The 27,996-nt window shown below is 42.0% G+C and overlaps 2 protein-coding genes across 3 annotated transcripts in view; one reads left to right on the forward strand and one right to left on the reverse strand.

Annotated features, from left to right (window-relative positions):
• LOC126386144 (sodium-dependent neutral amino acid transporter SLC6A17-like) overlaps positions 1-9,674 on the forward strand; it is an 18,682-nt gene extending 9,008 nt beyond the window's left edge. Inside the window, exons 4-11 of the mRNA XM_050038303.1 lie at positions 5,484-5,665; positions 5,762-5,872; positions 5,960-6,201; positions 6,574-6,766; positions 6,855-7,047; positions 7,302-7,461; positions 7,623-7,785; positions 9,267-9,674. Coding sequence (XP_049894260.1) covers positions 5,484-5,665; positions 5,762-5,872; positions 5,960-6,201; positions 6,574-6,766; positions 6,855-7,047; positions 7,302-7,461; positions 7,623-7,785; positions 9,267-9,674 — 1,652 coding nt within the window. The remainder of the gene's footprint in view (positions 1-5,483; positions 5,666-5,761; positions 5,873-5,959; positions 6,202-6,573; positions 6,767-6,854; positions 7,048-7,301; positions 7,462-7,622; positions 7,786-9,266) is intronic.
• Positions 9,675-14,849: 5,175 nt separating this feature from the next.
• LOC126386692 (tripartite motif-containing protein 16-like) lies at positions 14,850-27,474 on the reverse strand. Of its 2 annotated transcripts, none has more exons than XM_050039212.1 (7): positions 26,963-27,474; positions 24,243-24,338; positions 23,433-23,666; positions 23,186-23,354; positions 23,012-23,083; positions 22,291-22,359; positions 14,850-15,901 (listed from the first exon to the last, which is right to left on the reverse strand). In XM_050039212.1, the coding sequence occupies exons 1-7, from the start codon at positions 27,431-27,433 to the stop codon at positions 15,360-15,362; spliced, it is 1,653 nt and encodes a 550-aa protein (XP_049895169.1). In that variant the 5' UTR covers positions 27,434-27,474; the 3' UTR covers positions 14,850-15,359. The 2 variants fall into 2 exon arrangements, with proteins under 2 accessions (XP_049895169.1, XP_049895170.1); XM_050039213.1 differs by lacking the exon at positions 14,850-15,901 and adding an exon at positions 17,280-18,128.
• Between the last annotated feature and the right edge of the window lie 522 nt (positions 27,475-27,996).

A 27,996-nucleotide genomic window follows, 5' to 3' on the forward strand; every position in this document is an offset into this window, starting at 1 on the left:
AGGGGCGTTGCTATTCTTTTTAGGAAAAACATCCCCTTTAAACATAGAGATACTATTGCAGATAATCAAGGAAGGTTTCTTATTGTCACAGGTGAACTATATTCTAGTCCTATAACCTTATTAAATATTTATGGACCTAATTTTGACAGCCCTGACTTCTATAGTAAAATATTATCGCGCATACCAGCACCTGCTCCTCAGTCTAACCTAATTATTGGAGGTGATCTCAATTGTGTATTAGATCCATATCTAGATAAATCATCACAGCAAAAATTAAAGAAGACTAAAACAGCTTAATTACTTACTTCTTTTATTAACAATTCCAATTTAGTAGATATTTGGAGGGCTATAAATCCTACAGGCTGAGAATATTCTTTTTTTTCTCCAGTGCATAACACATACAGTAGGACTGATTATTTCCTTGTAGACACTAAACTGCTCCCTAATGTACAAAATGTAAAATATCATACCATAACAATTTCAGATGATGCAGCCCTCTCTTTTACTGTACAACTGGAAGACAACACTGCAAAACATAAGAGATGGCGACTGAATCCCACACTCACAGATCCTATGTTTTGTTCCACTCTAGAAACTCACATAAAGACTTTCTACGAGACTAATGATGGCCCTGATGTCTCACCATTACTGCTATGGGACACTCTAAAAGCTGTTCTGAGGGGGTATATCATTTCTAATGAGGCTTTTAGAAATAAAATAAATAAGGAAAGACTACAGGATTTGGAACAACAGATCAAAAAACTGGATAAAAACAATGCTCAAAATCCTTCCAGAGAACTATACAGGAAGATCTTGTTGTTAAAATATGAGTATAACAAAATCTTTACTTCTAACATAACCAAATCCTTGTGGTATATGAAGGAAACATTTTTTGAATATGGGGAAAAAGTACATAACTTGCTGTCTAGACAACTTAGAAAAATAGAAAGAGATTGTACGATACAGAGAATTAAAAATAGCACAGGGAAACTACTTTATACAGGTAAAGAAATCAATAATCAATTTTTTGAATTTTATAGAGAATTATATCGTTCCAGGTCTGAAAAGGATCCTATTTCCATTCAGAATTTTTTAAATGGCTGTAACCTTCCAAGCCTTAACCAAGAAGATATAGACTTCTTAAATAAAACTATTACCTTAGAAGAAATACAGTTCACAGTTAAAGGATTGAAGAACGGCAAGGCTCCGGGGCCTGACGGCTTTACCGCAGAATTTTTCAAAAAAATGTCAGTAACTATCCTTCCATACCTCCATAAAGTCATTACTTATGCAGTGGAGAGTGAAGAATTTCCACAAACTATGTGCGAGGCAGTTATAACTGTCATTCCTAAGAAGGGTAAAGACCCTCAGGACGTGGGTTCGTATCGTCCGCTATCTTTGCTTAATTTAGATGCACGCATATTTGCCAAGGTTCTGGCCCTGAGACTGAATAAAGTTATCAGCAAAATCATTCATCCTGATCAGACTGGATTTATTCCTAATCGGCAATCTTTTTTTAATTCGAGGCGTCTCTTTAATGTATTATATACTACACGAAAACCTGAGGAGGACCTAGTTATTGCTGCACTTGATGCAGAAAAAGCGTTTGACCAACTTGAATGGAATTATCTTTTTAGTGTACTTCATAAATTTAATTTAAGTAAAGACTTTATTAAATGGATCCAATTACTTTACAAAAGTCCAAGGGCCAGAATTCTGACAAATCAAATAATATCCCCTGAATTTGTAAATTCTGACAAATCAAATAATATCCCCTGAATTTGTATTATACAGAGGGACACGACAAGGTTGTCCACTCTCGCCTCTTCTATTCGCACTAGTGATAGAACCATTAGCTGAGAAAATACGAAGTGAACCTCTTATTTATGGTTATGACACAGACACAACACAAAACAAGATTTCTTTATATGCGGATGATATATTATTATACATAAAAAATCCAAAGGTGAGCATTCCACAAGCATTAGAAATCATTACTGTTTTTGGATTTTTTTCTGGATACCGTATTATCTGGAATAAGAGTGAACTTATGCCTGTCAGATTGCACAACCTAGATATATTAAACACCTTACCCTTTAAAGTGACTCTTAATAAATTCACCTACCTAGGTATTCAGGTTACTAGAAAATTCCACGATTTATTTAAAGAAAATTTTACTACTTTCATTTCTCGATTACAGTCACATGTAAAATACTGGAAGACTCTGCCTCTCTCTCTCATAGGCAGAGTGAATGCAATTAAAATGGTTTGCTTACCCCAATTGCTTTACCTATTTCAAAATCTTCCGATTTATTTAACAAAGGCCTTTTTTCTCAAAACTAGATTCCATTATATCCCAATTTCTTTGGAATAACAAACGTCCCAGAATACAAAAGACCCATCTATGTAAATCTAAGACAGCGGGAGGCTTAGCTTTACCCAACTTTAACCGTTACTATTGGGCTGTAAACGTCCGTGTATGGATGTACTACTTTCACTCTCCTACGGCCTCACATAAATGGTTGCTATTAGAAAGAGAAGACTGTTCACCATATAATCCAGGGGCCATTCTCTTATCACCTTCCAGACTTCCCAAATCAAAATATCAGGGTAACGAAATAATATCTGCATCAATTCGCATTTGGAAGCAACTAAATAAACATTTCAATCTCAGCTCTCTGGCTCCTCTGATGCCAATTTATGGAAATCCCTCATTTGCGCCATCCACTCTGGATGTCGCCTTTAAAATTTGGGAAAAGTGTAGAATCCAAACATTACTAGATCTGTATATTGATAGGAATTTTGCTTCATTTCAACAACTGGTTGATAAATTTAAACTACCTGGATCCAATTTTTTCAGATATCTTCAGATTAGAGATTATGTTCAGAAGTATATACCATCCTATGACACTATAAGAGACTCTACCTTTAGATCAGTTGTCACAATGTCACCATGTACTCCCCGTCTGGTATCAACATTATATTGCTTTTGCANACTTAATGTGTCCTAAGATTAATATGTATTGGAGCAACATTCTTGACACAATCTCAAATATTCTGGACTCTAGAATTGAGCTGGAGGCGCAAGCTATTATTTTCAATACCTTAGAAAGATTAAACAATTTCACACCGGCCCATAGGCAATTTATTAGCTATTGTCTTATATCTGCCAAGAAATGCTTGCTGATGCTATGGAAGGGTAAAGAATGTCCAAATGTCAAAATGTGGCTTAATGATCTTGTCAATATCTCTGAGCTGGAGAGGATTAGATATATTAGGAATGATCAGGTGAATTTATTTGACGCAATTTGGCAACCTTTTATTCACTATCTTGAGAGGCCAAGTAGCAGAGCTTAACTCTGCTTATAGGTAGTTTCTGTTACTGCTATAAAGTAGATCCTCTGGGTGGCGTAGTAGGGGAGGTGGGGTGTGGGAAATAAATTTATTTATTTATTTACCTATTTTTTATTTATTTATTTTAGTGTATAATTTATCGATTATTTCTTCTTCTTTTTTTTTTATTCTCTTTAGTTTTTTCACTATGGTGTTTTTTTTCTGTCAGTTTCGTAATAGAGATTGATGTCCGTGTAAGTTATGTATATCAATTACTGATGGTCTATATTATATTTGTATTTATATTTTAGTAACCTTTATATTTGTAAATTAATTAATGGATTGTGCATACTGGACTTCACTCTCAATAAAATGTTTGAAAACAGATAATAGCGCACTTGCTCACAATGACAATGGCAACATGCTGATGTAAAGCAGGTAGTGTTTTTCATGTGTACACCATATCAGTTTGGCCGGTTAGCATGCTTACGTTTGCTAATTAGCCCAAAATACTAAGTGCAGCTGAGGCTGATAGAAACGTCAAAGTCAAACTCATGATGGTGCCAGAGGAAAAGTGAGAGGGTCACAGAAGTCCGTAGGATTCATCCTCTGTGGATCATGGATGTCTGTACAAAATTTCATGACAATCTTAAGTGCTATATCGTAGGCAACTGGACTTGCTTGACTTTCTTGAAGACATTTCATCTCTCATCCAAGAGGCTTCTTCAGTTTCATGACAATCTCTACAGTAGTCGTTAAGATATTTCAGTCTGGACCAAAGTGGCACTGAAGACAGAACAACAATGACATCCATAGAGCCATGCTGCTCACACAGCTGAAAGTCAGAGACAAGAAATACAATGTGAGTGCAGAAACCAGTCGGTACAAAATCAAAGGCAGGAAAACGGGAGTTTTTACTGTAGTTAATTTTTGAAAATGGCTAAAGTTGGGTCACATTTTAGCACAAGCTAAATGCAAACTCAGTCCAAAGGGAACTACTAGGTTTACTCTTCATGGAGACCTTTACATTGCTATTATGTTGCTAAGGTAATAGTTTTGGTCCCTGTTTACTTCCTGTCAGCTACCTAGGGAAACTATAAAATATCTATTTATATATATATATTGTGAAGTCATTAAGTGGTTTGTAACACTGACAGGTTTGTTTTTTGTTTCAAATCAACCTGTTGAGTGAAATCACATTAAAATAGATGAATGCGTTCATCTAATATCAAGAGTGCGTACATTTTCAGGATTATCTTATGTCTGGAACAATATCCATTTGTGTCATTGTTATACTCAATCTTTTTAATAGTATCTACACAGTTGTCGTTATAATTCCTCACCATGTTACGAGCTGTAGGATTAAAGTTGCCTTGCAAATCGTCAGCCTATCGACGCACCTACAGCGAGCAGATCAGACGAACTGTGTTAACTTGCTTACAACTTTCTGTCACGACTTCACAGACATAATCCAGATTAAAACCCTCGGGTGTTCATTCGATTAGAGGTGATAATAACATAACCCTGAGGGGGCAGCTGAGTAACGCTCAGCATGTGTGTGACTCAGCAAAGCTGCTGGCCGAGAGACAGGGAGGTGAGATTCAGACTGAAGGACGCTGACGCTGAAGGACAGCAGCAGAATGAACAACATTTCTCTGAGTGTGTGCTTCCCTTACGTCTGTGTCCAGTGTGACAGACAAAACTTCAGATGTTATACATCCTGTCATACATCTAAGAGCTGTCCCCGCACCTGTATGTGTCTGTGTGGGTTGTGTGTGTGCATCCGGATAGATGAATCTGCACCATCCTACACAATTATGTGGAGAATCGTAACACTGCTGACCTCACACACAGTATCTTTTCCTCAGGGTAACAACAGTAATATACTGTGTAAAAAATCTCAGGTGTGGTAAACTGGAAGTTCATGCTCTGCATACTAAGCACACAGATGACCTTGTTAGCCGGCTTTACATCTGAGAGGTGTAAACCAGACGAGAATTGCGATATTGACCCTGAGCAAACACTCATTATATTTCTCCCTCTGCCCTCGCCGCGACATCCCTGCCGCATCTTCACACCCATTTCTCGTCCTCCATACTCATTATCACCCAAACTAAAGCTCCATCTCCTTCTGTCTGCAAAACACACAGTTGTGGAGCCAGAGTGCGACAAAAGCTCAGCCACGACCTACTTCTGGTACCGTCAGACTCTGAACACCACCAGCACCATCGCAGAGAGCGGCGGCCTCAACGTCAAAATGACCCTGTCTCTGCTGGTGGCCTGGATCATCGTCTGCCTCGCCGTCATCAAAGGGATCGCCTCCTCTGGGAAGGTAGTGGAAAGGATGAGGCAGAAGTGGGTGACATGATGACAGAAAACTGGTTTCCGTCTCCTGAATGTATGTTATGTTTTTTTCCCACTCCCACAGGTGATGTACTTCAGCTCTCTTTTCCCCTACGTGGTGCTGTTCTGTTTCCTGGTCAGAGGTTTAATGTTGAAGGGATCAGTGGATGGCATCGCTCACATGTTCACTCCCAAGGTGAAACTTTATTCCTCCCGGCCATGCTGACAAATGCTCAGTAATGAAGTTATGACCTGACTTTCTCTCTCTCTCTGTCTCTCACAGCTGGAGAAGATGCTGGAGCCCCAGGTGTGGAGGGAGGCAGCCACCCAGGTGTTCTTCGCCCTGGGTCTGGGGTTTGGAGGAGTCATAGCCTTCTCCAGTTATAATAAGATCGATAACAACTGTCATTTTGACGCCGTGCTCGTCTCTGTCATCAACTTCCTCACCTCCATTCTGGCCACGCTGGTGGTGTTTGCTGTGCTGGGCTTCAAGGCCAACATCATGAATGAAAAGTGTGTCGTAGAGTAAGTTCACACCTGGAGAGGCTTCTTTTCCTGAAGCATTATTCATACTGTTTGCTTGTATTTATTTTACTTGATATCTTTAAAGTCTGTACATTTTAATGCTGCAACAATTAATCGATTAATTGTCAACTATTCAATTAATTACCAACTAATCTGATAAATGATGAAATGGTCTGAATAAGTTTTAAGGAAAAAAGTAAAAAAATCTTTGATTCCAGCTTCATTATTATCAGTTTCTTTACTTCTCCTGCTAATCATTAGCTGCAGCCACAGCACATTTGTTCTCTGCACTGTGTTGAGAGTGACTGAGACCAGACTTGAATATGTCAGCATGCTTGAACAGTAGAGTTGATTGTGATTCTATCTCTGCAGAAACGCTGAGAAGATCCTGGGATATCTCAACTCAAACGTCCTGAGCCACGATCTCATCCCTCCACATGTGAACTTCTCCCATCTCACCTCATCAGACTACGCCGAGATGTACGGGGTCATCAAGACAGTGAAGGAGGACAGCTTCACCCAGCTGGGTCTGGAGCCTTGTGTCCTGGAGGACGAGCTCAACAAGGTGAGTCTTTGGCACAGTCCTGGTACAGCCGATTCTACAGCATGTTCCATGTTTACTTGATTTCAGTCCTCTGTCCGTCTCTGTGCAGTCTGTCCAGGGCACCGGCCTGGCCTTCATCGCCTTCACAGAGGCCATGACTCATTTCCCAGCATCTCCGTTCTGGTCGGTCATGTTCTTCTTCATGCTAATCAACCTCGGTCTGGGCAGCATGATCGGCACCATGACTGGCATCACCACACCTGTCCTCGACACTTACAAGGTCCAGAAGGAGCTGTTCACAGGTGAACCTTCCTCACTGACACTGTCGGCTGTTTGCAACCCCCTGACTCAGCACTGCATTGAAGCACATTTGGGAACGGGCTGCATTAGGCTTTGTGTTATTGCTTTGTGTGTAATGAATGCAGAACAGGAAGCAAAGCAGCTTACTGCCAGTAAAACCATTTTATTTTTCATTTTCTCATCTATTAGACCAAACGCTCATCATTTCCTCTGAAGGAGCGTTAATTATTGTTCTCCTTCTCTGGGTTTGTTTCAGTGGGTTGCTGCATTGTGGCCTTCTTCTGTGGCCTGCTCTTCGTTCAACGCTCAGGAAATTACTTTGTCACTATGTTTGATGATTACTCTGCCGGACTGCCTCTCACAGTCGTGGTCATCCTGGAGAATGTGTCTGTCACGTGGATTTATGGCACAAAAAGGTACAACTGGCTGTGGTTTGTGTGCATGTGCCTGCAGTTCATCACGCTGCAATTTAAAATATAGAAATAAAACTGGAACAGAGGTGTGTTAAGTAAGTGTAAAATCATATAATGGGACATGATCATTACTGTTCACGTTTCTGTTGTTCTTTCTCCGTCAGGTTCATGCAGGACCTGGAGGACATGTTGGGTTTCCGACCGTGCATAATCTATTTCTACCTGTGGAAGTACGTCTCCCCTCTGTGTCTCATTGTGCTCATCACAGCCACCATCATAGAGATGGCCATCAGCCCACCAGGATACAACGCCTGGGTCCAAGACCTGGTCAGTGCGTGCGTGCATTTTGTTTGAGGTGTCTTTTCTTTTCTTTTTTTATTCTTCAGGGTTTTTTTTTTCTTGACCACCAGGTCTGTGGTCAGAGGGTAACTTCAACATCCTGTTTGTAATTTCTTTTGTCATTTTCGTCATGAGGAATTTTGACAAAAGTCTCCTAGAGAAATATGTATCCCCCCAAAAAGCCCTTGTATTTCTTACAAAAGGTGTGTCTCTTTGCACGTATGTAAGGTAATAACAGTGAGTGGGCGTTATGACTGAAAACAGGGTCTCCAGCCATGTAAGGCTCTGTGAGGCTGGTGACTTGAGCTACATGCTAATATAAGCATGCTAACATGCTCACAATGACAAGCCTGACCAACGTAGATATACTATTCAGGATGTTTCTATCTTTAAATTCATACATAAGTAATGCTGAAATACACCAAGCAGCTGGGAAGTGCAGCCTGTGGCAATGTCTGTGAAACATTGTGGTGGCCACTCTGAGCTGCGACAGTTGGATTCTGTGGCCAAGTGCAGCCAAACTAAACGTTGGGGATGGTAACTTTCATTGGAAAATTGCGGCCAGAGAATACCCACAGCCAATCAGTAGTCACTCCTGTGACTCCTGTGACACGTTGACCTTTGTTAGAAGATTTTCCCCCACCTGGAACATATGAACACGTTTCCCAGCTGCAGAAAAATTAAATTATTATCGAGAACTACACTTCACTGCTGCTTGGTGTGTCTTCAGTGACCCACTACATGTGTGTGGTGGATATTTTTCTACAGAGACTCTGCCCTCTGCCTGTATTTTCTCACTTTCTTCTTATTTTCTGTGTTCGGGACGCTTATGGGCGTGTACCCGCACAGCAGCACTTAGGTGAGGTCAGGGTTTTATAAAAAGGTGCCGACCAAGTGCCAGATTGTAGACAGGAGGCATCCAAGAGACACAGCGCAGAAAAACACAAATATAGTGAGATGACATGCCAAATAAGAATCTGGGGTACACCTGAGGCTGATGGGACTGGGAATTTGATTCGTCTTGAGTACTGGACAAATTCAAATTTTGACCTTATGACGGTGCAAGATAAAAACGTATGTGATCACTTAAGTTATTGCAATTCATCCTGAGGGGAACATAAATGTGTGTATCAAATGTCGTGGCAATATATCTAAAAGTTTAACAGTTGTTGAGACATTAGACCCAAAACCACAGATGTGAACTTCATGACAGCGATAGAGGTAAAGTCAGAGCTTCACCAAACTCAGCCAGATCTTCTGGGGACCATAAATGTCTTTACAAAGTTTCATGGCAATCCATCCAAAAGTTGTGGCGATATGTCTGTCTGAATCAAAGCAATTGGCCGACTATCAGATTGATATTGTCATCCTAGAGCAATGGCTACAAAAACACACCCGCACTCTCCATTACAACAAAAAAGATTACATATAAATTATCATTTACAGTAACCCTTTGTGTGTGTCTGCAGGCTCAGGAACGCTTCCAGAGCTACCCTCCCTGGGCACTGGCCATGTGCTTTGCTCTCATCATCGTGGCCATGCTTCCTCTCCCTGTTGTCTACATCGCCCGTCGCTTCAACCTGATGTCAGATGGCTCCAACAAGCTGTCTGTCTCCTACCGCAAAACCATGATGAAGGACATATCCAACCTGGAGGAGCAGGACGAGTCCAGGTTCATCCTTGGCGCTAAGCCCGGTGAGGCACCATCATCGACGCCAGCACGCAGGCCCTACCTGACTCCAGGAGGAACCAAAACCCTGGACCCCAACTCGCTGTCTCCAAACATCTGCTACGGCACGAGCTACCAAAACGCTGCCATCAGCCCCACCACACCGACTACACCGACCATGCCCACCACTCCAGATTCTGACTCTTGACTGCTGTCCAAACGCCCCTCAGACACCCAGTCCTGTAGCACAGTTTACCTTCCAGCCATAGAGTCTCCACTGGGGGTCACTGCAGCGCCGAGAATCACCACCGCTGCCCCACTAACGCCACAAAACTGTATGTAGCTGCCCAGTTTATCTGAACACACGCTTCCCAAAATAACACCAAGGAACCACATGGGAAAAAAAGACAAAATTCTTAACAGTAAATTAAACACTGAAATCAGGGTGAGGTTGACAGTGACACACTGTACATCTGTATCTATTCTGTATATAACATCACAGGGTTTATGTGCTTAAGACAAAGTTCTGTGATCTGCTTTTCTTTGCCTTAGTATAAGGATCCTCGGCAGACACAGCCCCCCCACACAGGTTATAATGCACATCCCCGTCGGCACAGTGCAGGGGATCTGAAAGAATGTAGAGTGGAGCCAGTGTGGTCCTGGTGGCTGAACTGGTTTTCACTCAGCACACTGGCACAGTATTTAAATATTTAAAAGGAATACTTCACCCTCCAAAAGATTCTCTTTATATCAATTACTCACTCTGTGTTACGTTGAATTTTTGAAGAAAACATTGCATGCCTCTGGTGAACAAAAGACCCGAAAACAGAGGAAGTTCTTGATGAATTAAGGTCACAGGGATCCACGTAAACAACAGCAAGACTGTATCAAAAGATCTGTTTCCAAACTCTCACGCAACTCATGCAGTATAACATTTATCCAGTCGTATATTCAGCACTTTACAGGCAGCCCTTTTCAATGGGAAACGGAACTGAAAGTTAAACTTAACTCTGCTCTCTTCAAAGCCAGACTCCATTGACAAAAACTGTAATTTTACCTCACTGAATACAGGAGCTGCTGGTCTACTCCTGCCTCGATCAGTGAGTTTGTATAATTGTGTGACTTTGGTGAATCCCAACTAACCATTTAAAACACCAAAGTCACATAGTAGCGCTGACACAGTAACTGATGAAGGCAGCGGTAGACCAGCAGCTCCTGTGTTTAGTGTGGTAAAATTGCTGCTTTTGTCAATGGAGTCTGGCTTTGAAGAGATGATAAGTAAGTTTCACTTTCAGTTCAGTTTTAAATTGTAATATGTAGCAAAAATGCATGTGTTTAGGAATTACTGAGCATACGACTGGATAAATGAGATTTGTTGTTGCTGTTTTTGGATTCTTCATTCGGTAGGGGCATGCAAGAAAAACAAAGCTTTCTTTACAAATTCAACACACACAGAGTGAGTAACTGATTATCAAATGATCATTTGAGGGGTGAAGTGTTACTTTAATGTGTCCTACGTAGTGGTACTGTGTGTTAAAGCCATATAGTCTAAGTTATTTTCTATCAAACATATGCAGTGATTTCAGTGAGTACATACAGTATGTCTACACGAGGACCTTTGTTCAGATGCTTGAGCTAGAAAACACGTCTCACTGTGCAGATCTATTTTCACACAGCTCTGTTTACTTACAGCTGCTCTAAAGACATCCATTTATGTTCTGTTCCCATTCCCTGCTGTGTTCTGTGTGTAGCCGTGTCGTTCATTCTGTGTAAACAGTGGTATGCAGTATAGTCATATGATATAGGATGATATGTTTTAAGCCACAGTCTCGTCATCTGTGACACACACACGTTATGACATATTTAGTTTCTCCACCAAAGAGTAAACAGGAGGCAACACTTGAAATCTACATGTTTAGCTTACAGTGTCATAGAGAGGATATGTGTTGAAAGGGAACTACAAGGAGCGAAGCGTGAAACACAAGGCACGTAAATTCCTCAGAGACAGAAAGCACAGCTTGTTCGTGTGAATTTGAAACACTTAATTTTGGCTTTGTTGCTACGACGCTACAAAAGCACAAAGATATTACACACTTATTGTGCACACATGAAACACTAACCTTAATTGTTGACGTATTGTTTTGAAGATTTCTGCACATGTGGCATTAAAAAGCTGCAGTTGAATATGTACCACACAATGAGTAAGCAATATTTAGATTGGAGCACAAACTATGTTCACTATGGACCAAAAGTAATAGCAATGAAAATGGAATAACAAAAATGAGCAATGGACCAAAAGATTGAGGAAGTTAAGGCACAAGAGTCCAAACAATGGAATATTATGAGCTTCTGTACGCCTTGTATACCGTACATACATGCACAAACAAACATACACATATGCTCAGTGCACACTGTCTCTGTATATTTGTGGGAAAATAAACCTCATGAAGTGTTACTGAAATAGACACCACAGTTCCTTTGCGATGAAGATCTTTGACCCCTGGTTGAACCGACGTTAAACCAGAGGAAGAGGATACTATTATTTATTTTTTTATCACAGTATTCAAAGCCATGGTGTTAAGGATTAAATGGACTATATTTATATTTCTGTATATTTGCAGTGTACGTAGGTGTGACGAACAACAAAGATTTATCTTTTAAAAGTGACCAGTATATATACGTATATATATATATACTGTATATTTTCATCTTGTGTGATGCTTATTTAAAATGTATATTTTAAGACTTATCTATTTTGTAGTTTGTGTAGCTGATTCTTGTTGTGGGGTGTGAAAATGCTGCTGGGAGGTGAAGTGTAGTCCTGTTTAGGCAGCAGCTGGTTCTCTGTTGTGTTCATGAGAGCTGTGTGTTCTTCTGGCTGCACCTGGTGTTAGATGACGTTCGCTCACCTGTCCCCACTTTAGCTTTACTGGTCTGCTTGTTTTTAGCCACACTAGCACCACCTCCATTTACAACAGCGCCATCTAGCAGATCAAACGTTCCTCTAGTCCAACACTTCATAATGAGCACAACTGAGCCTATCTATAGCTGAGACTGAAAATTGAACCGGCACGTTTAGACTGAACTTAAAGCAAATTTTCGGCAAATACTCATCCATCCATCCATTTTCATCCGCTTATTTGGGGCCGGGTCGCGGGGGCAGCAGGCCAAGCAAAGCACCCCAGACGTCCCTCTCCCCAGTCATGCTTTCCAGCTCCTCCTAGGGGACCTCCTACCAGTGAGACATGCCCGAAACACCTCCAGCGGGAGGCGCCCAGGAGGCATCCTGATCAGATGATAAAACTCATTTTGACCACCAACTCATTCTTTCGGTCACTACCCAGAGCTCATGACCATAGGTGAGGGTTGGGATGTACCATCACTCATTAACAAGACCACGAGATGCTTGAACTCCCTAGTTTGAGGCAGTAACTCTCCCCCAATCTGGAAGGGGTAATCCATTGGTTTCTGGCAGAGGATCATGGCCTCAAATTTGGAGGTGCTGACTCTCACCCTGACCGCTCCACACTCGGCTGCAAACTGCCCCAGTGCATGCTGGAGATAACCGTGCGACAACAGAACCACATCATCTGCAAAAAGCAGAGATGCAATTCTGAGTGTTGGTGTTTTGCAGTTAAAGTTTATTCAACAGAACGGCCACTGTGTTACATGTTTTTGTTTCAGCCCAGACTGTGTCTCACTAACTCAAACTCTTTTAATATTAACCTGCAGACCTGGGTCCTTATTACTTCTGTCACAGATGGAGTGGTACATGTAGATGCAAATTTTTCATGCACATTTTTCATGCAAGTTAAACCAGTGCACAATGACATGAGCATGCTTCATTTTTCCCTGAGCATTGCTGTATTGCAGGACTGCTAGTGTGGCTCTAAACTTAGAGTCTACTTTTATCTCTTGTCTCGTTTTAGTCAGTGTAAGCCAGGCACCTCCTGCTGAGAGGGTGTCGTGTAGAGATGGCTCTGTTGTTCAAGTCTGTAAATAATCTTGTGTAATCAAACTATTCTGAAGATAGATTTTATCCGTGTGAAGTATATTGATGTCTTAAAAAGTAGGCTGTTAAGTGCAACATAAAGTAATAATGAATGTGATTAATGCACTTTTTTTCACTAGGACTGCAAAAAAAAGTTAGCGTTTGTTTTGTTGTCCTCATTGTGTAAAAGCAATATTATTAAACTGCAGAATAATCTGACACATTAGTGTCAGCTAATAGCAATGATTAGGAACTGCCCCTTACAGCCAAAGGGATGTAATGACTCCTCCTTACAAGTGCTGGAGTGTGTGTGCGTATGTAAATATAATAAAGGTGTGTGTGTGTGTGTGTGTGTGTGTGTGTGTGTGTGTGTGTGTGTGTGTGAGAAATATATATAGGTGTGTAGATTCCTTCTTATTACCTGTGGGTGCAGGGCCTTACTGAGCACACGTTTCGAGCACTGTCTGTCTGTACAGGAGACACGTTTCTAAATGTCCCTTTACAGCTTCTTCCTCTCTTTCCTCCGTCATATTATCATTGTATGATACTGACATTTATTGTAAAAATAAATTGTGAACATCACCAAAAATATTAATAATAAAGAGTGGACAAGCTGCTGTCGAATTTCTGGATTTTTTTTTGTGGTTTGAAATTGAGTCAAAACTTTGTACAGCCTCACACGGCTGTTTGCATGGCTGTAGACCAGGGACACTCAACTCCCTGTACCCAGGGGCCACTTCTGCAAAATGACAGGAGGCCAGAGGCCAGTTAATAAACAAACATTTATAATTTATATACCATTTTTCCCGTTTAAGGGCAGTACCTTGTGGGTAACCTGTGAATGTGTGATGTGTGCTTCGGTGCGTAGAGGTAAGCAGCTCACTCGGGGTATCATGGTGAAGACGTATGCAGCAAATAGTGATGATTTACATTATGATGCATTCACGTTCTATTCAGTAAAAATCAGTATTAGGTGACAGTAAATTATAATGTTCTCATGATGTGTTCAATGTAATCTTTTAAAATGTAGCTTTTGGTAAGAAACTAATAAATACAGCTGTTTGTAGATTTTTTTTTATGTTTTCACAGCATTATAAAATTGATATTAGAGAAGGAAGTGTGATGTGTCATATATAGTAAAAAGGCATTTTGCTTATTTTTTTAATTTAAAAAAATAAGGGGTGAGAGGGGCTTGCCTAAATGTCCTGTAGCCTGTCCCTGTCACTTGCAGTGAGAACACAGCATTCGGCTTTTTATTCATAATGATACAGAATTAAATAAAGACTGATAATTATAGATACCCATGTCATCCTCTGTAGCTTCTGATTGTTTCCAGAATAAAAACACCTGCACGGGTAGCTTGTGTGTAAAAGTTTTACTGAGTTTACATATAGTTGTAACATAAAAACAGCAGGTAGATTATGACATGAAAATATAATGTAAAAATAAATTTCAAAAAGGGTGTGCAACATGTAAGAGAATGCTGCCTTATGTTTATTAATTCATCTGTTCAGTTGAGTTTGATTTATCGAGGACACGCTGGTTTTTTCAAGTAATGAACTCTAAGACAGTGGTTCCCAAAATGTGGTATAGGCACATGCAGAGGTCCAAGAGGACCTCAAAAAACCGAGATCTGGTTTTAATTTAAAGTTATTTCACAATAAAAAAAACACAGTTACATTTTATATAAGGACAGTTATGTAGTTATGTAAAGTTTCCATTTCCCATTTCATACAATCTGTGTAGGTGTGCCTTAAGAGGGCTCTAAGGGGCAAATGGGGCTACTTTCTATTGGGCAACCCCACATACAGAACATAACCAAGTTTCAGAAAACAATCAAAAGACTACAGTTGAGGAGATTTGGTAATGGCTCCGTCTACAAACCTCTGAGGCAGTTCATAGTCAGTCCTGTGTCAAATCACAGATCCTGATGCAACATTTCTCTCCGAGCCAGAAGCCCGGATACAGAGGCTCTGTGAATTCAGCTTTAACTGTGTAAAGAAACTTCATACTGTCTGACACCTCGTAGAATGACAGAGTTCCCTCTTTGAACTTCAGATAAACACCGAGCCTGTGATGACTTGGGTTTTCCGTGAGCTCGATGCTGTCACCCCTGTGGCTCACAGAGTACTTTGTGGAGCGATCAAGACTCCAGGAATTTTCATTGGCCCCAAACGCTGACAGCATAGTGCGAGATTTTCTGTCTATTCCTTCGTAGGCGAGGGCGATCTCAGCCTTGTCTCCTTGCACCTCTATCTCATAGTAGCAGCACTCGGCCTTCAGCCCCTGCTTGCACAGCACCTGCCGTCGGTGGAGAAACCTCTGCGGGAAACGTATAGCTGTACTCTTACACTTGAGAGGGCTGAGCCTCACCTCCTTGCCTCCTGCAGAAATCACCAGGTCCTCATGAGCTGTGGTGGGGTCCAGGCTGAGGCTACATGCATCTGAGATAACAAAGAAAAACAGGTGAAGATAGCTTTAGCACTTTGAGGACACAGTTGTGGAAGAAATGTTAAGATATTTTACTTCAGTAAAAGTATCAGTACAACAGTGTAGAAATACTGCCTACTTTAGCAGAAGTACTTAAGTATTACCAGCAAAATGTTCTTAAAGGTTCTGTATGCAACGTTTTACAGGCATTAATTGTTTTGTATTGTCACTGGGTAAACAGGTTGTAACATAACTTAGAAACTGAGACCTTCACCCTCCTTCTTGGTCGCCTGAAACGACCTGTGGACTGACTTCTATGTAAAGGACTCTTTCGAGGAAAATCCAAAGTATCTGTAGTTTATGTGCACTCTTGAGTACCTTTCCTCTCTTCAGCTCCTTTAAAGCACTAACAATGTGCAACATCAGCTAAAATTAACTTAGTAATAGAGTCCACTAATGTCTGAACACCCAGGACAAACAATAACACATAGTCCACACATGTTGTTTCCTTTAATGTTTTGCAGCGGTGGCCCAGAGGCAGACCTTCAGGCTGTAGCAAGTCCACTCTTGGCTGGTCTGGTCTGTCTGTTAAGCAGTGTCCGAACAGCGGGGAGAGCGACAGGGAATGGGGCAGAGGTACCTTCTCATTTGTGGTCTGATAAACAGTAATTTCATCAGTGCCCCATATCATAAATTTAGTGGTCAAAGTGCTGAAACACTGGGGCGTCGGTAGCTTAGTGGATAGTGCCAGCGCCCCATGTATAGAGGTGATGCCTCGCTGCAGCGGTCGTGAGCTCGACTCCGGCTTGCAACCCTTTGCTGCATGTCGTCCCCCCACTCTCTCTGTCTCCCCATTTCACACTGTCCTGTATATTAAAGGCAAAAAGCCCAAAAAAATAATCTTAAAAAAAAACAAAAAAAAAGTGCTGAAACACTGACGTGAAATATATGCAGTATTTTGAGTTTGGGTCTAGACCGGTCAAAAGGCTACCATGATACCAGGGATTGTGTGGGAGGAATATCAGAGACTCATCCAGGAGGGACTCGGAGTCGCTGCTCCTCCACATCGAGAGGAGCCAGTTGAGGTGGTTCGGGCATCTGGTAAGGATGCCTCCCGGACGCCTCCCTTGGGAGGTGTTTCGGGCATGTCCAGCCGGGAGGAGACCTCGGGGCTGCCCCAGGACATGCTGGAGGGATTACATCGCCCGGCTGGCCTGGGAACGCCTCGGGGTTCCCTCGGAAGAGCTGACGAAAGTGGCCGGGGAGAGGACTGTCTGGGCTTCTTTGCTGAGGCTGCTGCCCCCGTGACCCGGACCCGGATAAGCGGAGGACGAGTACAAGTAGAAGTACGAATATCAGAGACCTTAGAAAAAACAACATTCAACCACAGAGAACAGATAAAATGACAATCTTTATTTCATTAAGCTCACTTTAAAACAGGGTCCTGGAAGTTTGAATAGGTGGGAGAGCTGAGGGGGCACTAGAACTGGCCACACTTTAAGAATGGGCACACCACCAACAGGAAACACAAAACACACTTCAGAATAAAAGCACATCACTACAGACCTCTGTAAATGCATTATACAACACACAGTGGAGTCTCACTTCGAATGTTGAAATACACATGTGAGGATGAGGCCAATGACAATGCCCCCTGCCAGTACTTAACTCAGCTCTCCCAAGCATCTCCCCTGGCTGCGACATCAGTCACACCTAATGTTGATTAGTTAATTACTTGTCAGTCCAGTGGTGGTAAATTCAGCAATTCACCTCACCATTCACATCACACTTTCCTCTCTTGTGGCGAAAAAAAACCCTGTCCCTGAGTCACTGTAAAGACATAATCTTAAATTCCAACATAATAGTCTTGAGACCAAGCAGGTGGCTTCCGATGTCGCACAGAGCATCCACTAGAATTACACTGACTGCTAAATACTGTCTTTTTCTTTTGATTGGAGCAGGCCGCACATGCACCCTCAGGGTAAGGCCTCAACATTGCAAGGGAAACAAAGCAGTCCTTAAGAGGAATCCTCTTTGCTTTTCCAGCTCCCGAAGACACAGAGGCCTGGGCCACATGACTGGCAGGTGGCAACCTCTCCCCTGCTGTTGACCCCAGGTCAACTGGGCGACGACGATGGACACAACATGCACCAAACTGGAACTCTGAACACTGTTGTTTGGAAGGTCTGGTCAGCCGAATGTCGAGTTGGCTGGCCCTCCTGGACACTGGATTGCTTGTTGCTGCCAAGGGAGAAGTAAAAGGCTTAAGGCGCTTGAAGTGCACCACACACTTAGGGCCTCCCTCCACTAAACATACACTGTAGAGCCAATCTGTCCGGCTCTTTCAACCACCCTGAAAAGGCCTTCACACCTCTTCTATAACTTGGGACACAGCCTTCACTTACTAACCTTACCTTGCACCTAGACTAACTCTCCGTTGGAGTAGCACTGAATAATCCTAAGAATTTTTATGATGATGTCTTCAACTGGATCTATAATTGTAGACAATGTCTCAAAAAGCCTGGACACATAATCATTAACAGAGGAAAAATGCTCCTGAGTATCTAGATTTAACATGACATCCACGGGAAGGACAACATTCCACCCATGCAAGACTTTATGAGGCGCCTCAGCCCAGTTCAAAGAATAGTCACCTACAACTGGGATATAACTATTCTTACCAGGGGTTTCTGAAAGAGGGCCTAGTATATCCAGAGCCACCCGTTCAAAAGATCTGGATGTACTGTAACTGATGGCTGCAAAGGAGCACATGGAGGCTTACTCTGGGTCCTGCGGGAGTGCAGTCTACACACTACACAGTCTACACACTCATTGCTTAACATCCCCAAACCATGCTGGCCAACAGAAACAGTCCTTTACCTTCCCTTGAAATGTCTGCACTTCTAAATAACCCCTGTAGTGTTATCATGCAGCTGTGCCAAAACCTTAGGTATAAAAGAGCAAAAGAGAACCACTTGCACTCTCGTTGCAACATCAGAATTGGCAGGAAGGGTTCTCACTAGCCTAGACCCAGCTGATTCCAACCAGGGGCATACTTTTACAATCCAGGGCCATTTGGCACGTGACACTCCTCTGCCTGCTTTTCACAATCTGCCATCACTCACTGTCACCCATTTGGGCTTCTGTTAACTCATCTACCTTCCTCTTTTCGCTCAAGGGAACTGAGGATTTCCTGTACAGCACACATTTTAAGGATGTCCTTGCCTGTCATTTCACTGGCTGGCGGCTCCTGGCCTAGGCCTGCCCCATTACAAAATGCAGCCAACCTTGAAAGAGCATTAGCATTTGCATAGTTTGTCTTGCCGATGTACAGTCTTATACTGGAAACCAGCATTATTCAAACTTGCAAATCAACTGCCCCTCCAGCCCCTGGAAACTATACAGCCACTGCAGAGAATTATAATCAGTAACTAGCACAAACTCTTTACCTAACAGGTAATGTTTGACATGCTTGGTAAAGTTTACCATGCTCAAATGCTCCTTTTTTGTGGTACCGCATTTACACTTACAATGATACTATCTAGCAAGGTTGTCCACTGCAAGTCTGCAGTGATTAAGTCCATTAGTCAGAATGTATTGGGCACTTTGCAGAGAACAAAACTCAAAACATTAAATTCAAACACAAAATGATCGATCCCTAACAATCCTCAGGATCAGCTTCCACCGTAACCACTAACTAAAACAAGAGTGGAAAACAAGCAGATGAAGCGTAGGCTGTCAAGAACATCATCTATCCTTGGAAGGGGATATGTATCCTTACTAGTGACATTATAAAGTTATCTGGACTCAACACAAAATAGGAACCCACCGCTTTTCTTTTGCACCAGGAGTACAGCGGCTGCTGGGTCACAAGAGGGCCACGTGATGCCACTGTCAAGCATTTTTTCTAGATTATCTGCTACATCCTACTGCAAGTGGAGGGGCCCTTCATGGAGGTAATTTGATGGGTTTAGCATCACCTGTACTAATTTCATGCATGGTCAAATGAGTCTTGCCTCGGCTAAAAAGAGAGATTGGTGCAACAGCAGCCTCACTGCCTTAGAGAATAGACCCTTGTCTCCCACCCCAAATTGATTTATTGTCTTCCCCTTACTTAATACACTTCCACACGTCATCACCCTCTACATCAATAAAGAGCAAACCCATGTCATGTCCTTTTCATTTATTAAGGCATCACTGGTCACATTAATGACCCGGACTGGTAGTACCCCCTTCTCTTCTTGACAAACACAGCTACCAACACATCACATAACCCACTGAAGGCCTTGCGGAGCGTGGCCTGACATAAAGAGACCAATAAATTGTAGTTTCAGCAATTTGTTCCACATTAATAAAATGCACAAAGAAATACATATACTGTACATAAAAATTAAAATGTGTACTGAACTTGCATGGTAGTTGAGACCCCCCTTGAGGTCTAGGCTTGAGGCCCCATCCAACTCCCCGGGGGACCACAACTTCATCAGACAGCACAGCAGGTGAAGAGGCAGAGCAGGCGATGCCAAGAGCAGCATGCTGGAGGCGGCACAAGCTGGAGGGTGGTGGCAACAAAGCTGGAGAGCGGCAGCGGCTTGCGTTCCTACACGCTAACCCCCTATCTGTCTTTGTCACTGGCAGCCCTAAGCAGCTGCAAATGACACCTTCCTCTCCTGGAGTGAATGCAGCCATGCAGTACAACATCACACTCCCCACACTCCCCTTTTCAGTCCCTCAGTCCACAGGCTGCATAGTCAGTCGCACCTGATGATGTTCATTGGTTCATTACTTGTCGGTACAATGGTGGTAAGCTCAACAATTTAGCCTACTTCACCGTTCACATCACAATATTATTGTTTTAGCTGGCTAATGTTAGCTAACATGACCTTGTTTGTTAATGCTGGCAAATGACTGGCTAACGTTGCAAAATGCTGTCTTATCTAATGTCAATTAGCATTTATTCGTCCAGACTCCCGGGCTTGTTTGGATATTAGCCTACTTTTTCAACTATTGTTACAAAGCAACCAACTCCATGTAGCATAAGCGAAGTTAAAGCTAGCTGGCTAACCTTAGCTTGCTTGCTCGCTAATGTTATAGCTATGTTAGTTAGCTTAATTGCCAAATTATTTCACCAGCTAACATGATCCATGATACTAGCTTGTGTATTAAGGCAAATAGTGTTAATTTGGCCAAAAACAAATTATGTAACTGTACAAAGCAAAAGTATAAAACTTATTGCATTCTACTGGTCAAGAGCGATGCAAGACATCTAACCAAGCAGCCAGGAATGCTGCTCAGCCTTGAAGACAATTCATGTCAACCAGAGACGTCTTTAAAACTGTTGACAGGACACCTCAAACTTTTTATCCATGCAAGTTTTATATATCAAAACTTAACTGGAGCTGAGAAAAGCATTTTAAAAATCTCTGATGTCATCACAATATTAAGTCAATGAGCCGAGCAGGAACTCTTAGGCGGGGCCAGCAGGTGAAACGCTAATGCATATTCAGTGGGCCGCTTACGGTGTAAGTAAACTCGGAAGCTAGCAAACTTTTTTGCCGTAAGCACCAGGCGAGTTGGAATAAATAGACGCCATCTTGGCATTCTGTATCTAGGTATTATTGTACATCTGTGCATCTAACATCTAACTGTAAACTAAGCTAAGGTTAGCCAGCTAGCTGCAAAACTTTGCTGCATACTGTCAGTGGTTGCTTAATAGTGTTAGCTGATAAAGTAATTTGCAAAAGGCAAGCTAGTTAGTATCATAGAGCCAGTGATCCAAATAATATGTTGGAACATTAAAGATAGTAGCGTTACTCCAAATATGGCCGATGCCCAGGTTCTCACTCGCGCCTATGGCATGCAAGCGCAAGCAACATGTTGCTGACTGCAGTTCACTTAATCAATAAGCACTAATAACTAATAGCAAAGATTTCTTGAAGTTGCATACAGAACCTTTAAAGTATGAGAAGTACTTGTTGTAACCGTTGTGACTGATTTACTATATATAAGATAGAACTTTATACATCCAGAGAGAAATTGCTGCACAGCAGTTGCAATCCATTATGACATTATTAGATTATCAATACTGATGCAGCAGTAATTCACATAGTTCTGTTGCAGCTGCTGGTGGTGGAGCTCATTTTAACTGTTTTATACAGTTAGGTAGATGAGATAAAAGAAGAAAAAGGAAAGCTCTGATACACAAATGTGTGTTAATATTTTTTTTCTGGGATCTCTGGTCATTTTAACTCTCTGAGCCTCAAAACCTTTTAAAAGTTTGGAGGGGATATCACTCGTTGGAGGAACAGCTAACTCATGGACCTCTGAAATTAGACACACACTTTTTTGCACGGGGTTAAAAGTGAGTGGGCTGTTGGTCTAGAACATAAGAAGATAAACTCACACTGCAGGAACTGTTCTCTGGTTTTAGGCTCCATGTCCTTTTCAGTCACAGTGTTAACTCCAGAAACACCTAAGAGACAATTTTAGACCATCATTAGGAGTCACAAATGAAAAACTTTAACCATGTCATAGCAGGAAAAGTGCAGGTGTTACTAATAAATCGTATGCTGTAAAGCCCTCTGAGGCAAATTGGGATTTGTGATATTGGGCTTTATAAAGACATTTGAAATTGTACCAAGTTGAACCAATACTTATAATGATGGCTCCATTCCTTTAGTGCCCAAGTTAGCCATGACACTGAGCCTTCATTCATGTTGTACCTCTGCTTTAACTGCTACTGTTATTTCTTAATTTGTTGTATGGAGTTTTGTGTAATAGATTATGCTGATTTATACAAGTTAGGATACTGTGGTTTGGGTATTTTTGAAAGTGGTGTGTCACACCTGAAGCTAATCAGCCAGTCAAGGGAAGCTCACCTACACTAAAGACAGATATCATGTTGAAATACAACAAGCTCTTTTAGTAATAAAGAGAATTTTTGCGCACAAGTTGTTGCACTTCATTTCGGGTATTTGAAGTTTAAACTCTCTGGATGATTTTCTTTACTCAGTAATTTTACTGACTTTACCAAGGGCAGTGTTTCATATGGTGGTCAAATTGTTTGGACCCACAGAGGAGGTTGAAAACCTTTCTCTGAAGTTGAAATTAAGCCTAGCAGGTACCGGCTTCATATCCTTGTTCCATGTCGTCGTCCTCTGTCTCCTCTCCTGATTCCTGCTCTTCTCCGCTGTCAGCTATATTGAATAAATAGTGAATAAAAGCCAAAATGATACAAAATATTTTTGTAAGACAAGTATGATGTTATAAGATTTCCACATATCAACAACGATACATACCAGTTTCAGTGATTGAGGCGAATTCTTTGTCGCAAAACTCCTCCAGTCGCCTCCCGAGCTCTTCAACAGCCCTCTTTGTGCAGTCAAAGGGGAGAAGTGGATCCTCTGGAACATCATTGAGAGGATGGAGATGGTCTTCTTTACAGAGACGCCGCAGAGAGGGCCATTCCTGTGAAGAGACACAGAAATGGAAATATCATCTATTATGCAGATCCAAGTAAAGTTTCCAGTGATGTGACCACTGTACCTGTAAGAACTGGACATCGTTGTCAATTTGTGCCAGACGATCCAGCTCAGCATCTCTCTTTCTGATTTCCTCCATCTTCTCCTGCAGGGTCTGTAGGGACATCTCAACCTGAGCTGTCGCCTCTTCCCTGTGACCTCTGATCAGCTCCCTCACTGACATGTAATGTCTCTGGAGGCAGTCGATGACGCTCACCAAGATGCTTTCACAGTAGTCCCGTGTTTTTCTCGCCTCATCCTGTTTTATGCACAAGTGTGTGAGATTATTCTCTGTCTATATGTCAACATTTGTATGCTTTTTTTTCTTATTTTTTGTGTCAGCATTATCTCTGATTGTTTGTTTTCCTACAGAGAAACATATATTGACCTTCACTACTGTATGCATTTTTCTGTCGTAAAATATAGACAGTCTCTCAGTCTTATTGCATGCTATTGTCATCTAAGAGGGTCTTAAGAAGGTTTTGTGATTATTGTCTTTAAATTATTATGGATTTTTTGTATTATTCTATCATTTTCCACCATTTTTGTGGTGGGAGGTCCTTGTGATTGCTAGTTGTGTGCAGCTTGACATGATTGACTTATTGCCCTCTGTTTGCTCAGTCTCTGATTGGCTGCATGTCACAGAGTAGGCTATATCTGCTTGGTGTGTCATTGTGTCTTCATCTCTGCTCGACAAAGGTCTAAGGACCGAAACATTGCTGTTAATAAAGTACTTTGCAAGTTAAAGGACAGTGTGCGAGCACCTTTTTTCTTTTTAACATTTGTATGCTTGGCTGCAGGGTACATACAGTATGAAGTCACATGTTCTCCTCACCTGAATCTGTTCAAGAGTCCTTTCCATGTTCTTTGATTTCTTTTCTTGTTTCTGCAGAATCTGCTTGGATTTTTTTTGTACGTTCTTCAGCTCCTCCTTCAGTGAGTGTTGGATAGAGATACACATCATGGGTTTAGTTTTGTGAATCTAATTTTTTGTCCTGTTGAAGTGCATCATGTATGTGTGACCTGGTCATAGTCTGGTGGTCTCTGTCTGAGCAAATATTCTGCAGAGTAAGTACCTCTTTCTGTCTGCTCTTCACCATAAAACATTTGATCCGTTTACATTTGTCTGCCACTGGCCGTGAAGGTGCACTCAGTGGTAACTGATTACTGCTATATTTCTGAGTGTATTAAAGAGGTAAGTGGGTTGGAAGTCTGAACGAGATTTAAAGTAATTATATGCAAATTCCCTGGGAAATGTGTATGCTGATGCAGCAGCACAGGATGAGCTGCAATGATTCAAATCTCCCAGTCTGGTTACTGTATACATGGCCTGGTCTGGTCACGCAGTTAAATGATCAAATAATAAGGTTGCAGGGGAATGGTTTTAAGGTACACCATGACATAAAAGTTGGCTGTTATCATACCCCGTACATTTGCTTATCTATGATATTGGGGAAAAAAGACAACTGGACAGAAAATCTCACCTTTATTTTAGTTATTTTTAAAAGGGAGACTTTTTACACAAACAATTTCAATTAAAGTAATACAATTTTTGTTCAACCAACAATAACCCTTCAATTTTCAATCCTTTAAGGGTCATTCTGACTGATAATAGAAATTCTGTAATACCGTGATACCATGCAACTGCAACATTTTCTGAGATGGTTATCGTACTGTGAAAATCTCATACCGTTGCAACCCTAATGAGCCCTGACTACGAAGGTTTTAAGATCTTTCTGAATTAAAAGGAAGGACGCATCCTGGATCTCACGGATTGGGAAGGGACATAGGGCAACGAGAATGGTGTCAGGGAGCACAGACCACCAAGGCCAAGTGCCCTATCGCGCAATGTCAGCAAAAGTAAAAATTAATTTGTGCATCTGCCCCATGTTTCTGAATCACTCCAAAATATGGTGAATAACTTTGGGCGAGGCCTCGCAGGGCAAACTGCAAAGGCTCTCCAGAAGCTTGTTCACTGGTATAACTTGGGTTGAGCAATGTTTGTCGATTTTGCATATGATGATGTCCAGAGTGAAACACTGGGATGGATGATGATGTTGGTCTTTCAAAACCAACCCTGCAAAACCACCAGCTTTATGTATTATAGGACTGAGGTCTGAGTAAAGGACAGAGACACAAGGACGAGTGTGTGAGTGTGTTTGAGAGAGAGTGATGGAGAAAGTGGACTATTGCATGCAGTGTTTCTGTAAGTTATTAATAACTTACTTGGGACACTGCTTTGTCACTTTTTGTCCCGTCCACTGGAACCCAATATATTTATACATCAGTGAATTTAAAAATAGAGGGCAAACTTGGTGGCTAAAAAAGGTACAACTTTGCCCATTTGGCCACTTCATCTGTTAGATAAATCAGAAGTTACTTTTTAAGCAGGCAATGAATGCAATTAGCGCCACTGTAAACCCACCTGGTGCGGAAGGATGGACAAATTACTGGCTGCCATCTGCAACAGACAATAGCATCGTTCATCTGCTGAACCCAAGATGCAACTAATGAAAACTGTTCACTGCACTTATGCTCCCATTTTTAATAGGTTTGAGCACTGTAACTGTAACCTTATTCTAAAACTCATCAGTCATCACTGACTCCAATTGAGTTTTAAAACTCCGGGGTTGCGTTTGACTGTCTTGGTTGTAACGTTAACGTCATAGCAACCAGACCTAGTGTAGCATATTTCTAGTGGATCTCTCCAGCTAATTAGGTTAATGTGTGTTTTACTCCTCTTCTCTTCTACTCTTCTCTTGGCGTGTTACACTCGCTCTCCTCTTCTGTGTATCTAACTTCACCTTGTCAGCGTCTAAGTCTATCGTAGACGTAATGAGGATGCAATGGAGGAGGGGGGAGTAGGCCTTTAGAGGGAGGTGGCCTTGCAGAAGGAGGGGGATGGGACTTTGGAGGGAGGCGGGAGTTGTGGATGTTCAAATTTTTTCTAAGTGCTGTGTGAAATGCAAGAAAGGTAACAGTAGCTTTAAGTCTTCTTGCAGGATTAGTAACTTCAACTACAGACCATCTTGTAATGGGATCACTCCAGCTGTGATTCAGCGACTGTGGGTGTGGGACGTAAAGTGGGGGGCAATGGCCACTTTCCTACTTCCTACCCCCTTACTTCAACTTTCTTGCTCATTTCATTTTCAAATGCCTTTGTCTGTAAGTCATTAAGCTTACTTCTCCACTTTAAACTCGTTTAATTTCGACATATATATTACATGATCATATTTCTGAGCTCACTTTGCCACTTCCGTATAAACTACCACACTCAAACCACACTCAGCCTCAGACTTAGCCTTCACTGTGATCTCAACTACACCCCTGTAAAGTTTCATGATTGCATTTTGTGCAGTTGTGGCGCTCTCACCGTGAAACAATCTGTCCACAGACAAACATATAAACACCTGGTAAAGCAGTTAAACCACTTCCGTGGTAGTTCCCACTACACGCTTTGCCATGATGACACACACTGAGACATACAAGGTGGCAACAATACTAAAAAAACAGCCAGAAGCTGCATTATTATTTGTGTTTGTTTGTTTTTCTTACCTGTCTCCTCCTCCTCTCCTCCCTCACTGACCCTATGGTGTGTCCCCTGTGCTCAGCTGCAGCACACATTGCACATATGATCTGCTTGTCAGTGCAGCAGTAGATATCCAGAGGGCTGCTGTGCTTCACACACACACCGCTTCCTGCTGATGTCTCTGTACAGCTCCGGGGTCTTTTAGATGGCCCTGATTGTCTCCTCTCCTCTGTGCTGCCATCATCACACCTCTCTGTGTCCCTCACCAAGTCAGCTAGAGTCGTGTTCCTGATCAGCTGAGGTCTGGAGGGAAACTTCCTACCACATTCAGGACAGCTGTAGTGACGGTCCCTCCTCTCGTCTCGGTCCCAGTGGCCCTGGATGCACTGCATGCAGAAGTTGTGTCCGCAGGGAACAGTTGCAGGATTCCTGAGGACCTCGGAGCAGATCCGACAGCAGAGGCGGTTCATCTTGACAGGGATCCGAGGCTCTGCCATGTCTGAGAGGAGAAAGGCAGGCTGACACAAGTTTAGTTTCACTTCCCGCTCAAGTTCTTCAGTAGTCATGGGTGTGACTCAAACATTTGGACTGATTTCAGAAGGGAGGGGCAAAGAACGGGCAACAATGGTGGTGTAGTAGTGTTTTCAATGTAATCTGAGCAATGGTTGTACCCTGCCGTCAGGGAGGTGGTGGAAGGTCAGTTTCTGTTGATATACTTTTAAACAGATGCAGTTTGTTTGGGGTAAAAAGTTGGGAAGTTATGCACATTTTTACTCAGGCAGGGTCGGATTACGAGACAGTGGGCTGTAGGGCACAAATATACAAAGGGCCCCACCACCTCTCCGACACAGGAGCAAGATGTACAGACTTTGTGGTAGCTTGCATCTCTTGGTGGTCATTTTGTGTCTCCTTGTGGTTGTTCTTTGGAGGTAACTGTGTTCTTTTTGGTTGTATGTTGTGTCTCTTTGTGTGTTTTTTAGTCATTTGGTTCCCTTTGAGACAATATTAGGTCTAAAGGAGGAAGATTTTCAGTCTTTTATGGTCATTAATGTCTCTTTGC

This window comes from Epinephelus moara, chromosome 24 (genome assembly GCF_006386435.1).
Source record: "Epinephelus moara isolate mb chromosome 24, YSFRI_EMoa_1.0, whole genome shotgun sequence".
Classification (NCBI taxonomy): Eukaryota; Metazoa; Chordata; class Actinopteri; order Perciformes; family Serranidae; genus Epinephelus; species Epinephelus moara.